The sequence below is a fragment of the Olea europaea genome, unplaced genomic scaffold, assembly GCF_002742605.1.
Source record: "Olea europaea var. sylvestris unplaced genomic scaffold, O_europaea_v1 scaffold1001, whole genome shotgun sequence".
Lineage (NCBI taxonomy): Eukaryota > Viridiplantae > Streptophyta > Magnoliopsida > Lamiales > Oleaceae > Olea > Olea europaea.
In genome coordinates this window covers 206084-233029 of record NW_019227325.1, presented here as the reverse complement: position 1 = coordinate 233029, position 26946 = coordinate 206084, and the positions used below count along the sequence as shown (strand labels likewise).

Sequence of the window (26946 nt, the reverse complement as noted above, 5' to 3'; positions counted from 1 at the left end):
ATTAATCATCATTTTGGTGCTGCATCACTTAACCTTTAAAATGACCTGGTCCAACACATTCCTATCAATTGTGACCCTTTTCTTGAAGAGTAGAATTGCATTTCAAGCTAAATGATTGGCTAATGTGTTTTGTGAGATATACGAACAAAATGGTGTACAAGTTCCCTGTGTATCTAAACTTTTACAGAGTACAAACAATCCATAAAACTGTGCTAAGATCAACAGTATCGGCAACAAAAAAAAAAAATGAAAAAACCAGATGAACTCGTGAATTTTCCATTCAAAAATGATAACAAAAATCCCCGAATATTAGAATTGGGCAAGTTGCCTGTGCATGATAAGCGTATAACTTTATGTTTCCGGCTAAAGAAACTACCAAAAACATAAATTGAAGTTACAAGATCAATGCGTAAAACCTTCAGATAAACCTAAATCATTTCTTATTTGATTTTACAGGGACACCTTCATACATCTTTACCTTTTCCTTCAATGCATCTCTTCGAGGACGTGCCACCTTGTTGTTGGGATCAAAGAGAAGAACTTCTTCAAATGCCTTAAGGGCAGATTTCAAGTCTTTGTTCTTCTCGTAAGCATCACCAAGGTTGTTCCAGGCAGTGACATAACTGGGTTGAAGTTTGACAGAGTTCTCGAATTGAACAATACCCTTGTCGATTTTTCCATCACGAATATAACTGACACCAAGAGCATTATAAACCTGGTGAATGGAAATATTGTTGTTATTCATTAAGCCTAATCCCTAACCTCTGACAGCACAGAACAATTAGACTCCACACAGTCCAAAAATGGTAATAACACAAAAGCTTAGAATATTTTCCATTTTTCTATATGCATCCTATTTTTCTTCAATTTCTCTATAGGCTAAAACTTCATTGGGAAAAACTCTCTTTAAGAGGATGTCCAGAAAGATGCAGTGATAGCTGCAAAAAAAAAAATATCCATTTGCTGTGCGTGGCTACTATATATGATCTCATACCGGCTTCACTGTGAATACCATTTCAATGATGAAATTAAGCATATGTTGACAATAATTAACTGAAAATATAGCGAAAATCACGAGATAAATATTAAGGATTTACGTGCTACAGCTTTGGAATTCAGATATTTTGACAACTTTATGACTTTAAATTCTCTTGACGAGCAAAAGAACAATTCTTAGAATCTTTCATTCTTTTCCACACCTGTACATTTTAGAAATTGGCTGAGATATTTGATTGTTCCGAGGATGAGAAGGATGATTTTGAAGCCAATATTGAAGTCGAAAGTAGTATGCTAGCATCACTGTGCAATGAGCATTTTATCTGTTTTATTATTGATGTGATGGTATATAAAGTTAAATAATTACTTGAGCAAGATCTTGATCATCTCCATCCCATTTATCAATTGCCTGAAGCAGATACTTGATAGCGGCTGGGTAGAACTTTCTTCTCAACATTACTGCTCCAAGTTCAAACAACTCAGTCCCGCTAGCGTCTCCACTTCTCACTTGCTCCTGAGATTTATTAAAAATAGTAGCATCATGAGAAATAGATGGAACAATAAACAAAAATTAAGAAATGCGGACCCCTTATGAATTTGTCTGATATACAAGTACAAAAGGGAAATTTAAGCCGCTATTTAGATACAAAAATGATTTAAAAATTAAGGCAAAATCAAACGTTAATTTTAACCACATGTTCGTAACTACTACTCATTATTATCTACACATTTTATGGGACCTACTATCGTTCCTATTTATAAAAAATTTATAAATTTGTCAATTGGAGCCTAAGAAACATGACATCGGGTATCTTTAGAAACAAATAGAAAATAGTTTTTAATTCTGATATTGAGTTAAAAAAGACAGAATATTCAAAACTCATTATAGCCCCTGTTTGGTGGGGATTAAAATCTTGATTTTTATCTAAGTCAAAGTCAACAATTAATTTTAACTATTTTTCAATCACACATTTAAAATTTGATTTTAATCCCCATCAAACAAGGGCATAATATACAAACGAGGAAATAGACTTGATAGCAACTCTACAAAATTAAAGATGAAATTCCTTCAATGGAAATGATGAAAGTATTTATTATGCAAATGGATATCGAATGAAAATCTACAATAGAATCAAAATGACAAGACTAGTATTAACACAAATTAAGTGTTCTGGCAAGTTAACTAAGCAAGTTAAAGGTAAATAGAACTTTGAAATACTAGGGCCCCCTTGACAGATGGGAGTACATGAAGATTCAAAGAAATTCATAAAGTATATATATATATTTTTAACAGATTAGTGCCTATATATGAGTCAACTTAACTTTGATAAATGGTTTCTTCTATTACAATGCGATCCACAGAAAGCCTGGGACACTAAACATGGAGGAGGAAAGGGTTTTGGGGAGATATTTCTTCGGAAAAGTGTAGTCCTGTTCATAACGATTGTACTCCAGGAGAGACTATCTAAGGATAATGTCTGTACTTACAGAAACAATAAGTTAACTTAATTGTGACAGAAATGCTGAAAGAATAATAGAATTAGTATAACTGTCCTGTCAAAGAATTATGAAGAGAATGATCCTTTTTATAAGTTTAAAAATTACCTTAAAATGACATATTCTACACTAATTATGCGATCAAATTAATCAAAGGGAATCCGTAAAATATAAAATATCATGGAGAACATGAAAATATTTCCATATCCTTGATATTTACATGTAGCAAGACACAAGGTTGATATATCTTTGGAATATCAGGTAGTGCCAATGAACTATCTTTACATATATTCTCTTCAAACATACGATAGCTATAAAACGTTCTTATAGTTTTCTGATAAAAGAATTCGTTCATGATAACATAATGACTTTTATAGTGGAGACATTTTTCTATTTAGACCCTACCCTCGGTGGTAGAACGCATGCAATATGTACGATATCGAGATTGAGTGTCCCAATTATATCAGTTATATTTTTGCTTCTAATTGATAAGCACATGCTTGTGGCTATATAATCAGAACCCGTCCTATTGCTAATTCCTTCTCTAGTTTGGAGTTTTAGGTCGGGGGTCAAAGCAAACCAAGCCGTTTACTTATATCAAAGATCAAGCGAAAACACATACGTACTTACTTGCAATTCTTTAGCAGAAAGATCAAGCTCTCTGCGCATAAGGACTTGACGGATTACAAAGAAAGTTCCAGCCCCAAGCAAAGCAAGTAACAAAAGTAGATAGGAAAGCTGGATTCCCAATTCAAATAGCGCGTAGACGACATTTGTTCTTACATCTTCATTTGCTTGTACCATTTGTGCAGGTATTAACCATGAACAACAGGAGAAAGATGATACAAAAACAAAAGGCCTTTTAACTCTTGTTATAGCTTCATCAACTGAAAGCTTCCTCAACAATTCTGGGACAGAATGGGGAGATCAGCTTTAAATCTATTTACAGTATGCTTAACCCAATGCTTTATATAAATGTCACCCATAAATAGCACCAAAACCTAAACCTAAAGATTGACGATCCGAAGAAGTTAAGAAACTAAACCCAACAGACCAGAAAGAAGAGAACTCCATCTTAAGAGTTTATGATTTGAACCCCGACAGCGAACCTTTAAACACACCTGAAAAAACTGATATTCTACATTCTAAATCTGATAAATCCACATCGTATAGCTCAAAAGTCAATGAAGATTATTGCTTTGGAGAAGGAACTACTCTATTTTTCGCTGCTTTTATGAATCATCATTAAAAAATACTATAGAGGTTTTATTTATATTATGCAAAATATTTATTAGAAAAGTAGTATAAAGCTAATTACTAGAGGTTTTATGGTGTGCTATTTGTTCAAGGGCACATAATGAATATAAACATGGATATGAATCAGAGTGAATTAGCCACTGAAAAGAAGAAATTGCAATTACCTTTAAGATTTTCTAAGGTCAATGAAGATGTTATTTCCATTTCCTTTTCGAATGTCTGCGTCCATTGACAACCAAACATTAAGTTAATTAGAGCACATTGAATAGCACAATCAAGATTTAGTTCTTTCTAACAAAGAATGTAAAACTAGGATAGCATTGAATTTATTTCTTTATTGAGTGGACACTACGTGGGTAATAAACAATGTCTTGCTATCAATTCCCTTTGAAAACAAAAATTTCGTGCTTTTTACCACGTTACCAATTGGCAAGATTCTGTGGCATATGAAAACTAAGTCGCTTAATCTCTGTGAAATGAGCGAAAAAGTCCATGATTTTCACTCTTCACATCATCCATGAAATAACAGACTAATGTTTGGATGATTGCATAAAAGATAACAAACAACAAACTAAATTATCAACAAGTATGCGCAGTGCAAAAGAAACAATTAGTATGTTTCACCAATGAAAATGCAACTTGACCAGTCACATCCATCCTCATTTGCAACTAATATGATAGTTAAGCATTTTTTTTTTACTCAATTATGCACTCTTCCTTATTACGAAACAACAAATACTCATATTAATCTCTTTCCTAGTTCATACATACAGTTTATTACTTCGAATCTTAAGATCACCAAAAAACCAAACATACTAAGTTATTTCACAATGTGTAAGAAAATTAATAACGGATTACACGGACATTTATATAGGAAAATTCCATAGCAAAAGTTAAAATCCCACAATTTTAAACAGAGAGAAGGAAGATTTCAGAGTACCCCCATACCTGCAACGAGAGTTTAAAGGGCCTGAATTTATGCTTTGTGGGTTTTCTCGGAAAGTAACATAGAGCTGTCCCGTTACTATGGAGGACTGAAAATTCACAAGAAACCGGATGAAACATAATCCTTTGTGTTAGATTTGGGATAAAAATAGGGGTGCTGTAAGAATGTTGCAAAGGAGGTGCAAAGGTACATTGGATTAGCATTCTCTTCTTCTACCTGCAATTTGTTATCTGTGTTCTTGGTGAGTTTTTGTGCATAAAGACTTAATTTTGGAAACATCAAGAGAGAAAATCTTGGATCATTCTTGGAAAATTTTAGTTTTGAATTGTTGAGGATAAACTTTTCTCAGTTTGTCTCAGGCTGAGCCAATTCTTTCATGGTAAGCTTATGAACCTGGATCGACCGGACCGGTAATTGAACCGGGATAGTTTTCTGATTTTAGTTTGGGAAAATAGCACTACTAGTCCTGGACTATTAGAGATATACAATTAATCTTAACTAGGAAATTTGTTCAAATCTCCACTAAATCGTTATGTGATCTTTGTATGTCTAACTTTACAAAATTAAAATTCGCTTAAAATTTTAGTCATTGTCTAAATATTTGAAGTGACATACATTTCTTTGAATTTGACATAACAATTAAATTGAGATTTTGATGTTCTCTAATGTCGGTGTTAAAAGTGGAGGACCAATTTATTAGTTTTTAAAGATTGGATATCAACTTTCAATATATAAATACATGGAGGACTAATCCTGCAACTTTTCCTTTTCTTCCTATTTCTTGAGTTTTTCTATACTTTTTGGTGGATGGAAGTGGTCTTGTGTTTATGGAGATTGTAGGTGGAGAATTTATTAAAAATCTATGGGTTTGTTTTTGTCCCATTTTAGGGGAGAATAAATTTTGTATTATCAATTTTTTTTTAAGAATGTGTGATTAAAAAAAATTGAATTTAAGTGTGAATTTATTTTATTAGGAGAATGTGTGATTGAAAATAAATTTAAAAAAAATTCTAAAGAACAAGGCTCAAATCTGGGCATTGTTTTGGGAGTATATTTAAGTTAAAGGAATCGAAAATAATTCATTCATTTTGTCTTTTTAAATTAAATGAGTATGTAAATTTCAATTTTGAAGAATTCATAAATTAATTTAGTTGTACAAACTTAAACAAAAATTGTTTACAAACTAAGCATTGAGAAGATCTTGGGTCATTGATTTTAAAAACCATTTTTTAAATGATTGGCGTAGATGTTGCCAACACATTATTTGTAAATCGAGTTTGTCAATATAGTTTGTACAAATGTCATGATTCATTTTTCATTATTCAATTTTAGTGTTAGATTTGCATGGGAGACCCACTTGGCTCCTCGGGATGAAGAGGTCAGCTGGAGACATGTCCTCAATCATTCCCTAGGTCGAGAATGAAACATTGTGAGGAAGGTGGTGTTAACACTTTAGGACCTTGAAGGTTGATGAGGGCATGTCTTGAGTTAGAGATGATAATATAATATTGAGGGAGAAGAAGTCTCAAAGCTGACTTTAGATCAAGTCGCATTTTACTATGAAGTTGGATGAAAGTCTTTCTTTAAACAAATAGTAAATAGAGATAATTAAATTGCTACCTCACCTCTCAAAAAATTTCGATGAGAGGAGGGGTCAATCATTTTGCCGATCCTATTTCATTATCACCTCTATTATTTTTGGATTATGCTGTGTATACACTTACGACACCCCTTGATACCAAAACAGTACACCTAGTCTAATCCATTATTTTTACAATCCTAATATGAAGGTGAAAATCAAGAAAAAAAATAGGCAATCTCATCACTAAGCTCAATCGGTAAGGTAGTTGAAACCTCCGCTCTCCTCTTTCAATGAGTCCAAGAATTCCATTTTAGCCCTCATTTGGCCCGTCCCCATTTTTTGGAAATGTAGTGTTTTTTTTGAAAAATAAATTGTTAAAAAAGAAAAAAAGAGTTTTCGATTAAAGTGTAATACTATTTTTTGAAAGATTACATGGTTGAAAATAGGGAAGAAAAAAATAAAATAAAAATTAATGGGGCCAAACGGGGACTTAGTTTCCTCCAAATCACACTCCAAATTTTCATCACTCCTCCTCCTCTTCTTTCTCTCTCACATACACACAACATTAACAATGTCACACGTCCTCCACACCAACTTCATACCCACCACTTTCCCTTCTCTTCATTGCCGACTAACACGAAGCACCTAGAACTCGACTCGGGCCCTCCAAACCTATTCCAAGATCCAAGAAATTTTCATGCCGGCATTGAGCTCCACCTTGTCGAAGGGGAAATTCATTAGCTGGATCAAGTCCCAGGGGGAGAAGCTTTCCAAGGGCGATTCGGTGGTGGTGGTGGAATTTGACAAGACGGATATGGATGTTGAGTCATTTTACGATAGTTACCTCGCCGCCATTATGGTAGAGGAGGGACATTCTACCTCCCTTGGGATGCCCATTGCTCTTTTTGCAGAATTGGAAGATGAAATCGTCGCTGCCCTAGCCCAGAAATCATCCTCTTCTGTTGCCCTCGCCGCCGCCTCCACCACCGACCCCATCGAGGAGAGCAGGCTCGGTTTTGGGCCGAGGCAAGTGAGGCCCTTGCCTCAGGCCCAAAAATTTAGGGGGCCTCATATATATATATATATATATATATATATATATATACCTAATCCCTAATTTTTCCCTTCCGTTTGCCCTATTGCGAGAGGTGAGAAGAGGCGAGAAAGAAACAACCAGAGAACGGCAACCCACATTACCCACGCCATTGCCTAGTGCCTGCCTGCCTACTTGTATGTATTCCTTCTTATTTTTTTGCATTGAATTCATTGAATAGGATAATTAGAATTTAAATGGAGTGAAAAACCCACATCCTCTTCAACTGAAACTTCCCCTTTATTTTTCTTCTTTTATATTACATTTATTTTTTTTATTTCTATTTAATTTAATCATTAATTATTCTTATATTAATGTTAACATATAATTAATCACGCATATAAATAAATGAATATACACAAGACATAAATTTTCATCTTCTTCATTGAAGAACGCAGTCGATAATCTTGAGGGATAATTATTCCTAATTACTGGAGCATGAAGGTACTTAAAATTATATAATGTTCGTGAAAATAATGCATTTATGTTATCACAGTATTGTATTTCAATGTGATTTCATGTTTTTCTAAAACTTAAGCACAATTTTTTTTGTTTTTTAATCAATTATTTATTATCTCCTTTTGGATAGTTTTCTTCATTCCATCTTTTTGAGTAAATTGATGAAAATTAGGAGTTTTCGGTAATTTTTTTGCTTAAAGATTTTATGAGGTTTGTGGAGTAGGAAAATTTATTATTTATGTTTTAATAAATTGTCGAAAATTGTTGAGTGTTGACTTTATGAGTGATGATCCTTTTGAGACCTTTAATCATTGCAACGGTATTATATAATGTCAAATTTAATTACAGCAATCACTCCAGTTACTTTATTATAAGTGATAATTAAGATGGAGTTTCAATTCTGGGTATTGTGGTCTTTGGCCGTGGGTACTCGGTTGTTGAATTAAATTCCTAGAATTTGTGCATTGCAACGAGCTCTATGATTTGTAGGAATCTTAGTTGTGAGTTCATTCCTCTCCTTTTATGCTGATAGGTAATTTTCATGGAACAATAAACTGTATGAAAATCCGGTGAACATGAGTTTGAATGGAAGCAAAGGCCAAAGAGAGAGGTCTCCAATAGAGCATTATTTAGGAATTTGAACCAATGAAAACATTGAAAAGATGCTCACCTAGTCACCTAGCCACCTTGGCCATGGTTTTCATGATTAGTAAATCTTTATTTATTAGTTCCAATGCTTAAACAATACCAAAACTCAAATCTTATTGGCTTCTAGGATCTACTTTTTGAGCATTAAAATTTTTAAGCACTAAACTTTATCTTCACATATAATTTAAATTTATCGACAACAATTAATTGGGTGTTATGATTGTTGTTAAATTTTGCTTTCAGGATTGTGTGTTGTGACAGTAGAATTCCCAAAGTGCTGCATCGTGTCATTTCATAATTTCTGCTCAATGCCCTAAATTTAATTTTACTTAAATTTGATAATGTGTAAATTAAAATATCATAATTTTATTTAAATATTTATTTCAGGCTCGTAAGTTGTGACGGTGAAATTCTAAAGGGTGTGATTCCACAATTTTCGTCGAAATTTCACTTCTAAGATAAGTAATGCTTGCTCTAACTTGTTATTGAAGAGATTGAAAATATTTGAAGCCTTGTCAGCTTATATAATTGCAGCATGGTCGGCTTATATAATTGGTTATTGTAGGATGAACAATTGCATAAGTGCACGTAGTAACTAATTTACATCTATGTTGATTTTGCCGGGGGGCATAATATACTGGAGAATTTTACATTTACGTTGATTTCGCCAGGGGCCTAATTTACGAACTTCGTCTCAGACCCCGACAATTACAGGACCTGCTCTGGCGGAGAGTAACATTGGCAATGAAACTCCCAATACCATTACAAGTGTAAATGTTAGTATTAGAAGCTCTGTTGCTATTGGTGCAATGGGATCCTCAGTGCACTCGGCATCCGAGGGGGGAAAGAGAGTCGTGGCATCGCCATATGTCGAAGAAATTGGCGAAGGAACTTGGGATGGATTTGATTGGCCCAGTGGGGAGTGATCCTAATGGGAAGATAGTGGCAAAGGATGTGGAAGTGGCCGCTGCTGCGAAATTGAGTACTAGTGGGGGTGCTACAGTTGCTAGTGAAGCTGCTAAGCCGAGTAATGGTGCTGCTGCTGCGGTGGAATTGGAGTCGGTGGTTCCATTTACTATAATGCAAAATGCACTGAGTAGTAATATGGTGGAGAGTTTTGCTGTGTAGACGTTTAGAGTCGGGTATACAATTATCACTAATGCACTGGATGCTTTGTACAAGAAGGTAATTCAACGATTATGTTAATCGATTTGCTATAAATATTGATTCTTGAAAAAAATTACTGGTTTTTTGAGTTCTGCTAAATGCAGTAGTTGAATGATCTATACTTGCTATAGTTGGGATCTGTAAAAGATATTGTCGACATGGAGATAATTGTGAGGAAAAGCTTTGAAATTTCCAACGTTTGGTGAATATATATTCTGTCAATTACTAAAAGATTAGCATAAATTTTCTTTAGCAATTTTGTGGAGTCAATTCAGATGTTGTAGCTAGAAGGTGGAAAGAAGTAGTTTAGATTTTAGGAAAAAAAATCGGGTTTGAGGAATGGAATGTGTGGAAACATAGGCGCATTCATCCAATAAATTGTTTGTGTGAATTTGCATGTGTAAAAGTGCTTCTTTTTTCATTTCTCTAGTTCAAATTGTGTAATGAGTAACTTATTCCAAACATTTTTAGATCAAGTCAAAGGGAGTGACCATGACTGCAATGCTAGCGAAAGCAATGGCACTTGCATTGGTTAAACACCTAGTTGTGAATCCTAGTTGTAGAGATTGAAAAAGCCTTATATACAACAGCAATATCAACATTACGGTTGCTATTGCCATTGATGGTGGTTTGATTATACTTTTGCTTCAAGATGCTGACAAACTGAGTATCAGCCCAATGTTGTCAATTTTATGATTGGACAATTACATTTTTGCGTACTTTCCTTTCTCTAGTGACATGGTACATCAAAAATTGTTTCTTATTAAACTTAGTTCACAGATTGATATATATTCATTATCAAGAAAGTGGAAGGAGTTGGTTGATAAGGCAAGAGCAAAACAGCTCCAACCTCACGAATACAATACAGGTATTTTTCTTATTTGATTATTTCAAATCGTTTTTTTTTCAAGCAACATCTTGTGGTTAAAACATGCTTGTGCATGCACATTATAGCACACAAATAGAACTTGCATAGTAAGATCCCAAGCAATTCATGAAATATGAAACCAAAATTATACCTTTCAATAGAATTAAGTTGTATTTCACAATTATGATTGATTACAGCATAGACGCATACATATTTGTTGTTCCTGGTTGAAACTAACTTGCTTATTTTCATTTATGCATTTGTATGATTTTTGAATACTTGTGTTAATTGTATGCATGAATGGATTTTAACTTATTTGGAACATGGAGTACAAATAATACAATCATCCTAGTGTGAATAAAATAAAATTAACATGTACCATTATTTCTTCTTCGGAGCTGTGAAAAAGTTGAGCTTCTAGTTGGAACATGGAGTTGCTGGAGCACTGAATTTAGGTGACAGTATATCATTTAGATGCATTATTGACTATGAAGCATGGAACCTTGAGGAATAGCTCAGTGATCAGGCCCTAGGTTTGCTTCCCAATGATCATCAATTCGAGTTCCTTCGGGGCCATTGAAGTGAGTATTCGACTGTAAATTTCAAGGCTCATAAGTTTAGTCGAGGTGTGCGTAACCTGGCCCCAATACCTACGGTCATAAAAAAAAAAATTGACTATGAAGCATGGGCCCTCCTACTAGCGTGATGTGTCCTTGTCCGGCAATCCTTGAACACTCAAAATCATGAGTTTGACAAGTCACATGCCATGTTGTATGTATTCTATATTTTTTTTAATTTACAATGCTCAAGTTATATTTTAGGACACTCTTTGAGGTAGTTTCCGACATATCATGTTCATGTTCTATATTGGAAAAGTAAAAAAAATAAAGATATAATTTATAAATTTGAAATTTTATTGAATTTAAGTAAACTTGTCCCCTACTTAAGGTGTCAATTCGTGTTTGTGTCCATGCTTCTTAAATAATGCAATCTTTGCCTTTATATAATTGACTATATGAATGTCGCTAAGCATTTGTATTATTGAAAATACGACATGTTTACTTTGTTGGCGTCATATATAATGACCTGATCCTTTATTACGAGAGCAATAATGAACAACACACCTTCGTTTGTATTTCACAAGAAAAAGGGCTTCCCTTAGAATCATTTATTTAGTGTGGGAAACTAAGGCGATCTAATATAAATAAAAGAAGAAGAAAAATGAACGCTGATAAGAGTGTAAAATACCATATTTTCCCCTCTTAACTATTGCATTCATGTGATTATATTATGCCAAAATGCACTCATTACTCTTATATTTTGATTTAGGTTGTATTTTGGTGAAAAAGATGAAATTCGGAAGAAACAAGTGAAAAATGACCAAAGTAGAAGAGAACGAAAGTTCGAGGACTAAAGTGCAAATGATTCAAATTTGTGTCCAAGATTATGATGAAGATTCAAAAGTGTTAGAGGTCAAGTGGATGAGGAAAGAAGTCAAAGGGATGAAATAACATTAAAGTTTGATCAATACATCAATTTCCAATCGAAAACTAACACACCAGTTTTTAGTCTCATGTTGGGACCCATTTTTGACATGGAAGATGATCGAATTGACTTCTGAATAAAAATTGTGTCCCTTTGAGTTAGCTATCCAATGCAACTTGAATCACCTTAATTGGATATCGGGAAAAAAAGTTATGATTAAAACACTGAAAGCTGTCTGGCTGAACCATGCGGCCGCATGCCTTTCTACTATGCGGTCGCATACACCTATACCGAGAATTCAAGAGGCTGAAAGTACATAACCATGCGACCGCAATGACAATAACCATGCGGTCGCATAGTGTTTTTTTGGCGGCCGAATCTCAGTTTTCTTATACGATTGAATCTCTTATGGTAACCTAATTTTCACGGGATATAAATGCCCAAAACCACCCAGAATGAAGGGAGACGCCCCCAGACCTATTTCTTTCATCTTGGTGCTCAAGAAACTCCATGGAAAACTAAGGAACTCGGTGAAGCAACGAAGAAACTCATTGGATTTGGAGATTTCACGTCATAATTTCATGTAATTTGAACTCTCTTTGCTTAATAGTTTCTAGATTTGGATTTTCTCGTTATGAATTAGTATTGAAATTTATTTAACTTTTAATAAATTTCTCATGGATTCAATCATGCTTTTTCCATTGTTAAATTAAACTATTTGTTGAGTTTCAATTTAAATTACTTATTGTTGAGATTATTTTAACTTTTATCAAATCCTTCATAGATCTAGTCATGCTCTTTCTATTGAATGACTGAAATATTTTTTTATTTTAATCTTAATATCACTTTATTGGTGGATTGATTACTGCCTTATGCCTGACGTATATGGTCGATTTTTGATCTTATTCCAATAAAAATGTGCGAATGTGTTATAGAAAATCTAGATTCTAGAAACATAATTGGAATAAAATTGGACTTCACTGTTAAATCTTCCAATTAGAGAGTTGGGAAGAAAACCTCTAATTGAGTAAAAATACATGAATTATTGATGTTGATTGATCCAATCCAATGGGGGAACTCCGACGCTTCACTAATTCGCATATTGATAATTAATTTTTATTTCAAGTGACAAATCATTCCCACATTTAATTACGAAAACCCTAGTTTATTGATCTTTTGAGAATTTTTTCATCTCCCTGTGGATACGACACCCCAAAGCTGTACTACAATCACCGCGTTATTCTTTGGGCGTAATCAAACGCCCAAATACCTCTATTATAAAATAAATTTGGCTTGGGAATCTGCCCCCAAACCCTGGAGCATGTCGATCCGCAATTGTGGAGAAAAGTGGAAAGTATAGACTCTACCTAGCTATACTCTCATTTGTTCTGTAATAGGAGTGCTGTGATTTTCCAGAACTTGTTTTGTGAATAAATTTTTGACACGATAATTAGTGCCTTGATCCTGGCTTGTTCATTACTTGTCATAGTTGAATTTGTCGGAAGGCCAGAAAGCTTGAATGAGCTTGGCTTGATCCTAACAAGCTTGTGAACCTGCATTCCTAATAGGTTTTATATTTCGACCTAGTTCTTGTTTGTTTTCATTTTACAACTCTAGGGGGGTTATAATTTCTTCATCATCCGCTTTACAGGCATGTTTACCCTATCTAACCTTGGAATGTTTGGTGTCGACCGCTTTTGATGGCATCTTACCTCCAGGAACTGTAAGTCTTACCTCCAGGAACTGTAAGTGTTGAAACTTTTAAGTGGCAAACCATTCTTTCCTTTAAATTAGTCGAGTAGGTATTGTAAATGATCTCTTTAAATGCCTTAGAGAGCATGTTTGCCTAAGCTTATTTAATGGCATTTTCATGGTGCAATAATGGCCATTTGTGCTTCTCAACCCACTCTAATCGGTGCAAAGGATGGTTGGATTGGCTTGGCTTGAAAAATCAAATGCAGGTAGATGCTTGGTCGTTAATGCTCGTTTATAGTGCTTATAAGTTGTGGGTCTACAGAATATGGGATGATAAGTAGGTAGTAAATTGTGAATCTTACGAAATGTGTGAATAAAAAATATGTTTGACTAACTTAAATTATAATTTAAGCTTTGCCAAACATGCTCTTACCTATGACTTTTATTCCTTTTTATTAACCAAATCTTCTTGTTACTTTTTTTAGTGACCTTCGAATGCAATTCTTCCAGGTAAATGTTATTGCAGATCATCATGTGATATATGGCGCTAATTTGGCTGCTTTCTTGCAAGCCTTGGCTAAGATAATCGAGGACCCTAAAGATCTCATTCTTTAGTTTCGTATCGCCTCAAGAGGTTCAAGTTTTTGTTAGCATATTAAGATTGTCTACTGGAGCTTCATGGAGTAACATTGTTTAAGAATTCAGAAGTTAAGCCTTTGTTTGTTAATCATTCCATCACATTATTTTTTCTACAATACTTATTTTCAATTACACATTTTTCATTAAATTAATATTACATATAAATCAATTTTTTTTCTTTTTTAACAACACATTTCAACATCAATCACTATTCTATAATACACTTTTTGAAATTAAAGGGGCACAAACAGGCCCTAAATCTCCTTTGAAAAAAGTCGGAATCTGTTCAAACTGTCAAATAATTGATTCTTCATTCATAGTCTTCTTGATCAAGTATTCTATGTTGTAAAGCTTAAGCTATATTTGTTCGATAATTTCATTTTGCTTGGCATGTAGAAGTTGTGACACTAAGCATTAACGTTGCAAAGACCAATGCACTGATTGCTGTACAATAGAGTTGTAATTTGCTAATTATTCTAGATGCTCGCCATATCTGGAAAAAAACCCAAAATTTCTCTTTGTCAACTGTTTTTTTTTTCTGTTTTTTTTAATTTTTTTTTTTTGTCAATATACGTTGAGTTGATAGAAAGTGAACAAAGTTTTAGCCCCCGTTTGAGCTACATTATTGTAAAAATGAGAATGAAAAATATAATCGTTATGAGTCCCACACAAGAGATACAAAGTCAAATATAGTGGCTTGATGTGACAGATAACGGTCATATTTTTCATTTTAATGGAAAAATAATTGGGCTCAAACAGGACCATAATATATTTCTTCAAACCATCATATGATGTTTGTGCTTGTTCTTGTCAAATAAATTAGTACTACAGTTAAACTTGTTTGGTAAGTTGGATTGTAATTGACAAATTTAAGAGCATGTTTAGTTGAGTTTTAAAAAAGTTACTTTTAATCTCCAAAAATGCAACTTTTACTTCGAAAATGACTCTTTTCCATCAAAATTAGTTGGTTATTTGTTTCCAACTTTTACAAATAATTAAATTATTTATTTATAAATTATGCATATGCAAACTTTTTAAGCTCAATCAAGCATGCTCCATAGATGAAAAAGAAGTTAAAATTTTATTATTGTTATTGTGCTATCTAGGAGTATTCAATACTACATATTTTGCTGACTAATTGTCCAAACTAGGCCTAAATATCAAAGTTTCACATGCACACTAAGGGGGTGTTTGGTGGGATTTTTAAGTCAATTAAAATCAATTTTTTGACCGTTATTTCACTATTTCAGTCGTCATTTTTGAATTCTTCTCTTATACGTAGAGCCCACTTTTATTTCTAACAGTCAAAAAATCAATTCTCAAAATCCCCACCAAACACCCTCTAAGTTTGTTTGTTTTATCAAATATTTGAGACATGCAAAATCTTAATGAATAAGTAGGTAGTGTTTCGATCTTTTATTTTATATTAATCATTTTATTTAAAATGCTTAAACCGTTCAAAGAGTTGTCACGTCAATTTGCCTCCTCATGTGTTACTTATTATACATGCGCAATTTTCATAATTTAGTAATAGCAAAATTTGAACTCAAGTCAAGCTCCATTACTTGATGGCATTCAGTTACAAGTACTCATATATAACCATCTAATCACAGCTAGCATGCTATAAAATGTGGTCACAACGTTTTTAAAAGAACATTATTTTGTGGATAATGTCCCTCAACTGGATAATACAACTTTGAATGGGACCCACCCAAAATTAATGTCCCCAATAATCTTTCACATAAACAAGGTAACAAGTTGTAGCTGTTGAACTAAAAATGTCCAAACATAATCAACCACCAAACCTTCCATACTGCCAACCACCCCGTTAATTCTTCACGTCCCTTTATTATACAATCCAGCCACACAAATCCGTGGCCATTGAACAAGATGAAACGATCGCTGATTCTCCACGGCGCTCAATTGACTCGCCATCCCTCTGGCGCCCCACTTCCATCCCTGCCTGGTTCTTGCTAGAACTACAAGATCTTCAAAAGCAATAAAATGCTTAGGCCCCGTCTGGTACCCATTTTGTAAGAATGAGAATGAAAAATATAGTTATTATGAGATCCACACAAAAGATAGAATGTCAAATATGATAACTTGATGTGATGGATAACGATTAAATTTTTTATTTTTGTGGCTAAAGAATGAAAATCAAACAGGGACTTATTTTTTTCTAATTTTCCAGAAAGCAAGTGTCCATTAGATTTTGACAACTTTAAGGTTTTAACATAGCTTATTTGTACACCTCTGTTAGGTGAAGATATATCAGAATCAGCCATAAGTTTTCTTGAAAACTCTTCATTCAAATCCTCCCACAACATGTCCATTTTTTCCTCCTTGTTATCAACATTGTCTTCGTCTTCTTCTCTTCGCTCGATCTTCATACTGCGCAATAAGTTCTTTCTTCTATTGTTGCTGCTGCAAGTTTCTTTGCTTACTAATCTTTCTGGTTTTTCATGTGGTGGGGGGTGGGTACTGGGCCGGTTTTGGGCCGAGGCAAGTGAGGCCCTGTTCGGGCCCAAAAATTTAAGGGCCTCATTTTTGAAAAAATACCAAATCCCTAATTTCCGTAACCCGTTTTCCCTTCACTTTGTCCCGATTACGAGAGGCGAGAAACAAGAAAGGCAAAACCCACGTTACCCACCCGTACCTCGATTAAAGGTAGTGGAGTTCTGGTGATTAATTCGTCTTCTTCTTAGGTATCGCAAATAAATTGGAAATTCTGTATAACAGTTCATCATAGATCCGAATTCTTTGATTGGTTCAGAATCTGCGTTTTGCCGTACCCGAAATCGGAATCTAAATCTGGTGTTTGTTTATGCTCATCTAATAGTCCTGTGGCCTCCGAATTCCTCTGGTAAAACGTGTGCCTTTTATTCATGCATGTGTGGCGTTGTGCAAATGCAGATGTTTGTATGTGTTAGAATTATTGAAATTTTAATAAAGCAGTACGGAATATTAATTGGGTACATTTTAATTTTTTTGTCTTTTGTAATCAATATTCGAGTTTGATTTTTCTTAAAAACTAATTTAAATGTTATTTGTGTTTAGAGCTTGTAACTTTTCCAATATGAAAGGGAAACCTGGTCATAGATATGCAATCAGCAGTGTATTGGTAGAGGATTTGGGAGTTAATCATTGCAGCTTAGTTGAGACAGTTAGATAATTAATTTAATTAGTTTATCATTCTCTGTAGTTCCGTTTGAAGATAATAAATTCAGAAAGGGATCTTTATTTGTTGAAGTGGCTAGTGGGTGAAGTGAAATAATTTCTTTCTATCAATTTGTAGGATCGAAGAGTGTGATACAGTCACAATTTTATTGAGATACTTCATTATCTCTTAGAGTTTTATAAACCTTTTTAAGTCAGCTTCTTTGCAACTTGTTCTTAGAAGTTCGGTACTGCAGTTACTATGACAGGTTCAGTAGAACTTAAAAGCCAAGTAATTTAGCAAGTGATAGTGACATTGTGCATTCAGGTTGCAGAATTAACAAGTTCCAGCCAAAGGAAAAAAGAGCACATCACAAAAACATACATGACTAGGAGGAGCATCATCATCATGCATATGAGTTAAAAAGTATAAAATTACATAAACGGCTATGAAGTGCGTAGTTGGAAGTTTGGACTTGCTAGATGTAATGCTTTTCTATGATATCTTAAACTAAATGTCAAAATCAAATAGTAGGGGGCTTAGCCCACCCGCCTACCAATCAAAGAGGCTGAGAGTAGGCGTACACTCAGTCAAAAATGCTTTCACCCGACGAGAATGCCAAAGAGGGAGATATAAGGAGGGGCCCCAGAAGATTCTTTTTCTGTCTCGGACCCCATTGAGAAAGAAGGTTCCCCACCCTTTGACCCTCATTTAGGGAAATGGCATTTTCTGAATCCTTGTGTTTCCAAACCAATATTTACCATAATTTTTTTTTAGGTCTTGATAAAAAATAAGGCAAAGATGCCCAAGTGCAGTACATTGTCTTGTAAGAAGTTAAGTTATTCACAGGCCTGGTGACTGAATAAATTACATAGAATAGCATTTGACGTACACTGAGGCATGATAACGGGTGGGAATGAGTCTAACGATTCAACACCATAATCCACTAGCTGCCTCTGTGCTTCCAACTCTCTCTGGATTAATTTACCATAACCACCTCTATGTGTGTCTAGTTGAGGAAATTGAAAAGACATACAATATCCTAGTCAAATTTTATTAAAAATTAAGGAACAACAGCATTTATATGTAGCATCCGGCATAGTGTTCTCTTTCCTTGTATTCCCAAAAGGCATGAATATCATGTAATGAGCAAAAACCAATTTATGATGAATATAGACAGTATCTGACACGATAATGGCCGTTTATCTATGGCACTGCCCATCATGCTTACATTAACTTGACACTAAATCATTAACAATTCTAATCGAAAGATTTAGGGAAGTGCAGTGCTAAAGACAGTGAGCTAAGTGTCTGTTAACCCTCTGGTGTACTAGAGGCTCCTCAATAATTATCATTTTGCCTCTATCAGGTTAAAAATTTGAAAAGAACTTCGCATACAGACAACAAGAAACCCAATTCAAATGATAAGCATACAAGTGCATATATTCATCCAGGATTGACATGGGATGACGGTATAAAATCAAAAAGTACCGTTAGTGTGACATAAGAAGGATATCTGGATCATAATCAGTATGATACTCGCCCCATACCTGAAGAAATAAAAATGATTTAGATAAAGTCCTACATTTAGAGAAGAGTGAAATTTTAGATGCATCACCTGCCCACCCCTTTTACCACGGCCCCATTGCCTGCCTTCTTGAAACCCCCAATCAAAATCAACACGAATAGGACGATCATCAAGAATTTTCCCACAGATGTACTTGACTGAATCTTCAGCATCTTCTCTTGAGTAGTACCTGATAAGACCAAGGTTTTAAAGCTATTTGCAGCAACCAAACATTTCTGCCTTATCTTTTTCTCAAATGAAACACTAACAAATTTAAGGTATTCAGATAACAGTACCAACTGTACAGTAGCTTGCAGGAAGATGCAAGTAGTTCAGCCAAATTTGCTCAGTGACAATGATAATAAAAATTGTAGAAATATAAAGAAGCATTTTTCTGAATCGTCTACTTTTCTTTGCTGTAAAATAACATAAAAATCATCATTGCAAAGATACCAAACTCAGCTTAACAAATAAGCAAATCTAATATTCTCACAAGAAACTACAGCTACCACTACCAACAATATTAATCAAAAGTTTTATGGCATAATAATTTTTGGTTATGTTTTGCATATTGGATTAGGTCATATAGAGAATTTAGCATTGAAATTATATTGGATAATACTAGGCAGATAGGATTATTATGAATTAAGGTGGATAATATTATTTAATGTTTCATTCAAAAAATAGATATTTGCATTGTCATCCCATATAACATACTGCAGATGTTACAGGTGGCTTTGGGGTGGATAATATCCATTATAATGGTACACTAAATTCTTTATATATTCTAATCTGATGAGCCAAAAGCAACCTTTATGTTGCATATCTATTGCTGAGAGAAAACAAAAGGATAAAACTATAAAATGAAAATAAGTTATGGTGCACTAGCAAAACACTTAGTTAATCTGCTGGAAGAGCTTACAATAAGAAGCAGAAGCCACAAGGGGTTTTTGTATTCTTATCTGCACCCATTGTTATCTTTTTAATCTCTCCTGCTCGAGAGAGTAGCTCGTAAACTTGCTCCTCCGTTGTGTAAAAGGACATATTCCCCACATATACCATGGTAGAATTTTGCAGCGCCTCATCTAACTCTTCTTGTGTCCCAGGAAACCTTCTATCCCTGTACACTGAAAGCTTATTTCATAGAGCAACAAGAGGGACTAGCCGCCAAGGGTTTCATCACCCTCTTCGCACCAATTAATCGGGTGTTGCAAATTGCAGTGATTTCTACAAAGATAAATCATCTTGGAAGGTAGTATCAGATTTATTTGTGTGAAAACGAGCTTTATATGCTGATCTAATTGTTGTGAATGATATAATTTCATATTGTTTAAAACTGTTATCTCATACTTCCTGTGGATCTACAAGGATGACGGATATGAAGAGGAAAGTCAGAGATGAAAACAATCATAGTAGTAAAAAAGGGAGAGAATTTAAGAACGGGAAGAGGAATAATTCAAGCTCGAAGAAGAAGGGAAAGGAGCAAAATAGGCCTAGGCGTGGGCCTTGCTTGCCGAATGCGTTGCAAAAAGAGCTCAATCTCTTAAACCCTGCAGTTGAAAGGGGATTTTCTGATGGTGAGGAAGATATTAATTTTGACGATACAGTTGGCAATGATGTGTATGAATATGAAGAAGGCGTTCCGGAGGAGGAATTAAAGAAGAATAAACGGTTCGACCCCGTTGACAACTATGAGTATGAGCTTCCTGAAGATTTTGAGGTCTTACTCTGTGCATCCATGTGTTTTACTCTTATGTTTAAGTTAATCTTTTGTCTTTTTTTCTAATGAGGTTTTTAATTTTCACACAATCGCCCCTCAATGACATTTGAGGAAAATATATCTTAAATAGAATAGAATTTCCTTATTTTCAGATTACATATCTATTCCCAATCTTAATTATTAATTGTTTTTGGATCATAGGATGAGAATGTAGCATCCGATGAAGGCGAGGACAATGAAAATGAGGATAATCAGAAAGAGGATGATAATGAGGAAGATGAGGGAAGGCATGCGCGAATGTTGCAAGATATCACTGGACTACCTAGCTCTGCTTTTGATGGTATTGCTCTGTTTCGTATGTTTCTTTGTTAACTTGTTGGTGTAAGTGATGAAACTAAATGTAAGGATTTATTCTGTGTGAGGGTCTATGGGTTGTAATGCAAGATTCGCCCATTTATTCAGCTGATTGTTTTAGAGTTATAAGGTTAGGCATATTAGAGGAAGCAGTTTATTTAGACATTTTCCCTAGGGTTGTGTAAACGGCTTATCTTATACTGAGAGGCATTATCTATCCTGCACTTTGTCCTTGTAGCAAAATGGAAATATTGCTCGCATTAATTCTTTTCAAATTTCAAAATTATGATGCGTCCTCTCCCTCCCTCCCTCCCTCGCTCTTCATCTTCCTCTTCCTCTTCACACATCCGCAACATTTTCTCAAGTGCATCTAGTTATCAAATTTCAGTAGGTTTTTTAAATATTTGCTGAAAAAACTAATCAAGTACCAATTGCCAGGTAAAAAGAGGAGGAAAGAGCTTATCATATCTGAACTATATCCAGAATCTGAGTATAATCCTAGTCGTGATATTCTTGATGGAGATGGCCGGATCAGCATTCATGACCTTTTGGACCCGCTTCAGGGGAAGTCTGGCTTCAGCAAACTTAGGAAGAACTTCCATCGAATTGAGAATAAGTCTATGCCAATTCACACACCAATTCCGAAACCAGATCAAGAGAGATTGGAGAGAAAGGCTGCTTATGAACAATCTAAGAAGGATATTACCAAGTGGGAACCTCTGGTCAAGAGAAACAGAGAGGCACCTACTTTATATTTTGATGAGGATGTAGACTTAGGATTTTCAACTGTAGGAGCAATAGCTTCCGAATTTGAACCCAGAACTGATTTCGAGAAGAAAATTGCTTCCTTGGTGAATGATAATGAAGTCGTGGAAGCTCACAAAAAAGATGGTGCCAGGCTTCTTGAACTGAACAAGGTAAGGAGGTCATATTTATACATTCTGGCATTCCCTATCAAAATATATGATTGATCCTCATTTGTGGTTATTGTTCTTATGTGCTATTATATTATTGTAAAAGCAGCACAAATGATGATAAATCGACAAGTTTCTTTTCTCGATGCCATTTTGCAGATATCTGTTGAAGATGTGAAAGATCGTCAGGCCCGGCTGGCTAAAATGCGTAGTCTACTTTTCCGTCATGAAATGAAGGCGAAGCGAATAAAAAAGATCAAGTCCAAAACCTATCACCGGTTGTTGAAGAAAGATAGATCGAAAGCATTGGAAGCTGAGATTCAATTGGATCCGGAAGCTGCTAAAGACCTTGCAATGAAACAAGAGTTCAAAAGAGCTGAGGTATTGGAATATCTATGACATGATGTGATTACTTTATGAGTTGGGCTTAACTTTTGATTTCACTTTCGATTCTTGAGAATCAGCTGGTGCATTACAATCCTTCTTGTTTCACGCAGGAACGCATGACTCTGAAACACAAAAACAGCTCCAAATGGGCGAAGCGCATCTTAAAACGTGGTCTGGATGTCCAAGATGAAGGAACCCGAGCAGCTATAGCTGAACAGCTTCATCAACATGCTACTTTGACCAGAAAAATGAAATCTATGAAAGATGGTAGTAGTAGCGATGAGAGTAGTGATGAGGATGACATTGAGGAAATCTCATCTGGTTCTGATCAGGACATTGCATCAAAACTATTCGTGAAAGCAAAAGAGAAGACACTTGAAGTGCTGGAAGGGGATGAAGAAGTGCCTAAATCTGGAGTGCTTTCTTTACCATTTATGGTATGTTCTGTGCATTTTTCATATCAAAAATAGTATAATATAATGTAACATATTCATATGCTTGTTTACTTGAACAGGTTCGTGGGTTGAAAAAGAGAAAAGAGGCTGCTGACGAGGAAGCAAGGCTTGCTCTTGAAGATTATGAGTTATCATTGAAGCAATTGGAAGGTAAAGGTGGGGAACAAAGTCATGACATGGGTGCCATAAGTGGCAGAAGAGTTTTTGGTGTTCCTAAAAAGCAGGTTCAGGAAACAAGTAAGAAGATCAATACAGATAATTACTATGGCGACAGTGATAGTGAAATTGATGTTGAGACCCAGGAAGGTGAGGAGCGCGAGCAGGGAAACGGTAATCTTTCTGTAAGAGAAGTAAACATTGACCCTGATTTTCTTCGTGAAGAGTCTGAGATCAGTCATGATCCCGTGTTTAAGGTGATCTATCTTCCTTTCAACTTGTTTTATCCCCCCTCCCTCTCTATGTGTTTATTTATTTCTCGCTTTAGAATTGAAGGGTCAGTAGACATTCATTCATCTCTTTATTTAATGTCAACCCACATAGTTTTATGGTTATTTCTTTGTGGTTTATAATGCTTTTTCACAAAGGGGGCCAGTCCAAGATCTACTGTTCCTCTTAAAAAACAATTGATGCTCTCAATGGAAAGGTGCCACTCTCTCACTGTTATTTCAGCTCATTTATGATTTTGTCTTGCGAAGAACAGCCACCCCCAACCAAAAAAAAAACCTCAGGCCATCTCAGCAAATGGAGAAGAATCTGAAAAGGAATGCATTTGATTGGCTAAGAAAAAGAAACCTTTGTAGTCTCAGCCCCCATTGGGCCCATCCACAACACAGCGCATCAATCTGTGCTGGTCTCTGAATGCTATAAGGAACTTCTTTTCATCCTTTTGGACACCCATACCTTGGGACACTTTTCCAGGCATTCAGTTTAATTCTCAAATTCCCTTATTCTACTTAGCAGCAAGGAATTTATTAATTAAACAGGTCTATAAATTACCACATTATGTGTTGGGGTCTCTAAAATCCTATATTGACATGTGACTCATCTCTAAATCTGTGTCTTATGTCTCTCCATCCACATGTTTATCTAGTGATCCTTGTTTCAGTATGTGTAATATATGTTTTAAATTTGTGGATTTCTCAGAATTTTGAGGATATACTTAAAGTCCCTGGACCCAATGCAAATTATGAAGTTGCTATTTTTGCTTCTGACTCTTGGAAAAAGGTTAGTATTGAAAGGTTGTGTTTTTAGTCATTTTGTTTATTGCTTAAATGGGGAGCTTACTGCTTTTAATCTGGCCAATTTTTGATAAACAATAGAAACAGAATCTATTAGATGGTAATGAGAAAGCTGCCAACAGAAATGTTGGGAAGTCTTTTGTACCTGCAGGACCCTCAAAATATGACCAAACCATAGAGGTATTTCCTGTTCACGTATAATCATGCTATCATGCATAACCATTTCTATTGGCTGGTGCATATTTATCTCTCTCTCTCTCTCTCTCTCTCTAACAGGAAGAGGATGACAACGATGATACAGATAGTGGAGAAGAGATGGTGGATGGAATTATATCTTCAGGGACTAAATCAACTTACGAACTTCCATCTCAAGAAGAACTTATACGCCGTGCTTTTGCTGGTGATGATGTTGAAGAAGAATTTGAGAAAGATAAAGAGGCGATGCTAAATGAGGAGAATCCAGAACCTGAAAAGCCTGTTTTGCTTCCTGGCTGGGGCCAATGGACTGATATACAGAAAAAGAAAGATCTACCTTCTTGGATGCAGCAAGAGCACGATATGGCCAAAAAGAAAAGGGAAGAAGTCCTCAAGAAGAGGAGGGATGCACATCTTAATAATGTTATCATCTCTGAGAAGTTGGATAAAAAGGTTAGTGTCGGTCTCTAGTTTTTTTCTTTATTTCTGAAAAATACATGCTTTGTTAGTTCAGCAATGACTGATGGTCAAATGATCATATGGTGGAAACCCAGGTGGATGCCACTTTCTGATGGCATGACACTTCTTTTCTTTCACTTCTAGAAATTTTAAAATAGAATTCATGTTCTATTCATACTAGCTAAAGATGTGATTGGTCAGAGAGAATTCGTTGGAAAAGTAAGACACAGAAGAAATAGATGTGAGGAAATTTGATTTCCAATGTTTTTTGTTGGGAAATAGGACATGGAGAAGAACAAGGTAGGAAGTTAATTTCACTTCTTTTCTAATGACACGTGGCATATTTCCAGTACATATTTACATGAGATTAGATATAGAACAACAAAAAACCTAATTATTTGGGGAAATGATATATATATATATATCTACTTGTGAAAGCCAAATTTTTTTTTACATATTATCCATTCATGATATCAAACATGAGGAAAGAAATGGGTTTTCTTCTCCGAAGAATGGAAAATGAGGTGCAACACTTTTCTTCCGAACTTTGATTTTTCACATTCACTTTCTTTGTCACTAGATACCTATTGTAATTAATAGGATTGTCCTTTTTGGTCAGTGCTCTTACTTGAGTAGGATTTAGTGGCTTCTTCATGAGAATGGTGCGAGGGCTTGCATTCTCGAGTCACACTTAATGTTCCACTATTTATTCAAGGAAATCATGCATTTGTACACTTTTCATGTGTATCGTACGTAGTTCATGTTTTGCTTTACACGGATTTATTTTGTTTTTTTAGGCTGAAAAACTGCATACAAAGACTCTGCCTTATCCCTACACATCAAAGGAAGTTTTTGAACAGAGTATTCGGATGCCAATTGGACCTGAATTTAATCCTGTCACAGCAGTTGGAGCTCTTAATCGTCCCGAGGTTCACTTTTAGAACATTTGTCTTCTTTTCTTTTCTAAGTTTTCTTCTCTAAATCTTATTGCATTCATTCTCCTATGGTCACTTGCATCTACCAGTGTAGGATATAAAAAGAGCTTTTAGTTGCATAACAATGGCATATTTCTTCTTGTCACGAGCTTAAAAAGTTCACTTATAAATTTTCACTTTTACTTATTGTTCTTAATAAAATATGCCACAATGAGTTGTTTTTAATTGAAACAAAGTTGAAAAACAAATACCTATCATTGGTCAAAGTTGGAAATAGCTCTTTTTACTTAAAATTAAGTTAATCAAAGGGTATGTTTGTAGACAAACTTTCCTTGTCAAGCTTTAACCTGGCATGCTCTAAGTTTCAATTTAGCACTTGTAGCTCACGTTTTGGCTACTTATGGACAGGTGGTAAAGAGAGCTGGTGTGAGCATCAAACCTATCAAATTTCAGGATGTTAATCCCCATGAAAAAGTGGAAAACCGTAAGCGCAAGAGACAAAAACCAAGCAATGGTAAAGATGAGAGTCGATCTACCAAAAAAATGAATGTGAAGGAGATAAAAGCAAAGTGATGCTGAAATTTTGGCCTAACAATATCAGTCTGAACGTTGTACTAATGGTTTCTTTTGCATTTTTCAATTTCAATATTTATATTTTAAGATATGCCCGAGATGTTTCATTCAACCAAGTAGAATTTCCTACTTGCAATTTACTTTCTTGTGTTCGAGAAGGTTTTGTGCTTCAATTTAGTGGTAGTGATTAGTTTATCTCCATTTATGGAACCGTAACAAATTTTTGAGGAGCAATCAAGTGTCATTGGATTGGAGTAGGTTCTTCCTGGTTCACTTGCCCGTGTGTATTGTTCTTGTACAGATTTTGGACATGAAAATTCACTTGACAATGCATAACCAGTTCATGACACGACCCGTCCCAATTTAACCTAATTTAGTCGACATGTGTCGTGCGTCGATGGTAGATGCCAACTAAATGTTGGACCCGCCACCAAGGCAAATGTGACCTACTTGATCATGACATAATTCTATAAAAAATTGACAGTTTTTCCCGTAATATGGACAAAACCAACATGAAAAATTATCAAAACCTCAAATAGACATTTAAACCAAAAGTTTTGGAAACCACCACTTCCTCTAATACCACAACAACTGCAACAAAATATAATAAAATTCGACTGAGTGCTTCTACAACATCATGATGTCAACATGCAAGCATTA

At 35.0% G+C, this 26946-nt stretch overlaps 2 protein-coding genes and 1 pseudogene across 7 annotated transcripts; 2 read left to right on the top strand and 1 right to left on the bottom strand.

The window, feature by feature from the left end:
• Positions 1-247: 247 nt before the first annotated feature.
• Positions 248-5074, bottom strand: LOC111372467 (tetratricopeptide repeat domain-containing protein PYG7, chloroplastic-like). Of its 3 annotated transcripts, XM_022994822.1 has the most exons (6): positions 4887-5074; positions 4699-4784; positions 3915-3969; positions 3124-3401; positions 1364-1510; positions 248-715 (listed from the first exon to the last, which is right to left on the bottom strand). In XM_022994822.1, the coding sequence occupies exons 1-6, from the start codon at positions 4897-4899 to the stop codon at positions 434-436; spliced, it is 861 nt and encodes a 286-aa protein (XP_022850590.1). In that variant the 5' UTR covers positions 4900-5074; the 3' UTR covers positions 248-433. The 3 variants fall into 3 exon arrangements, with proteins under 3 accessions (XP_022850590.1, XP_022850589.1, XP_022850591.1); XM_022994821.1 differs by having other exon boundaries at positions 4699-5074; XM_022994823.1 differs by lacking the exons at positions 248-715; positions 1364-1510 and adding an exon at positions 1517-2474 and having other exon boundaries at positions 4699-5074.
• Positions 5075-6480: 1406 nt separating this feature from the next.
• On the top strand, positions 6481-14308 carry LOC111372475 (annotated as a pseudogene).
• Positions 14309-16576: 2268 nt separating this feature from the next.
• LOC111372466 (U3 small nucleolar RNA-associated protein 14 homolog A-like) lies at positions 16577-26569 on the top strand. 4 transcript variants are annotated; one of them, XM_022994818.1, is made up of 14 exons: positions 16898-16999; positions 17106-17195; positions 20163-20308; positions 20425-20776; positions 20978-21116; positions 21569-22047; positions 22204-22425; positions 22542-22868; positions 22946-23299; positions 24030-24110; positions 24206-24304; positions 24401-24772; positions 25576-25707; positions 26122-26569. In XM_022994818.1, exons 4-14 carry the CDS (start codon positions 20426-20428, stop codon positions 26284-26286), a joined length of 2721 nt encoding a protein of 906 aa, XP_022850586.1. In that variant the 5' UTR covers positions 16898-16999; positions 17106-17195; positions 20163-20308; position 20425; the 3' UTR covers positions 26287-26569. The 4 variants fall into 4 exon arrangements, with proteins under 4 accessions (XP_022850588.1, XP_022850585.1, XP_022850586.1 ...); XM_022994820.1 differs by lacking the exon at positions 17106-17195 and having other exon boundaries at positions 16577-16999; XM_022994817.1 differs by having other exon boundaries at positions 16711-17195.
• The last annotated feature ends 377 nt before the right edge of the window (positions 26570-26946 follow it).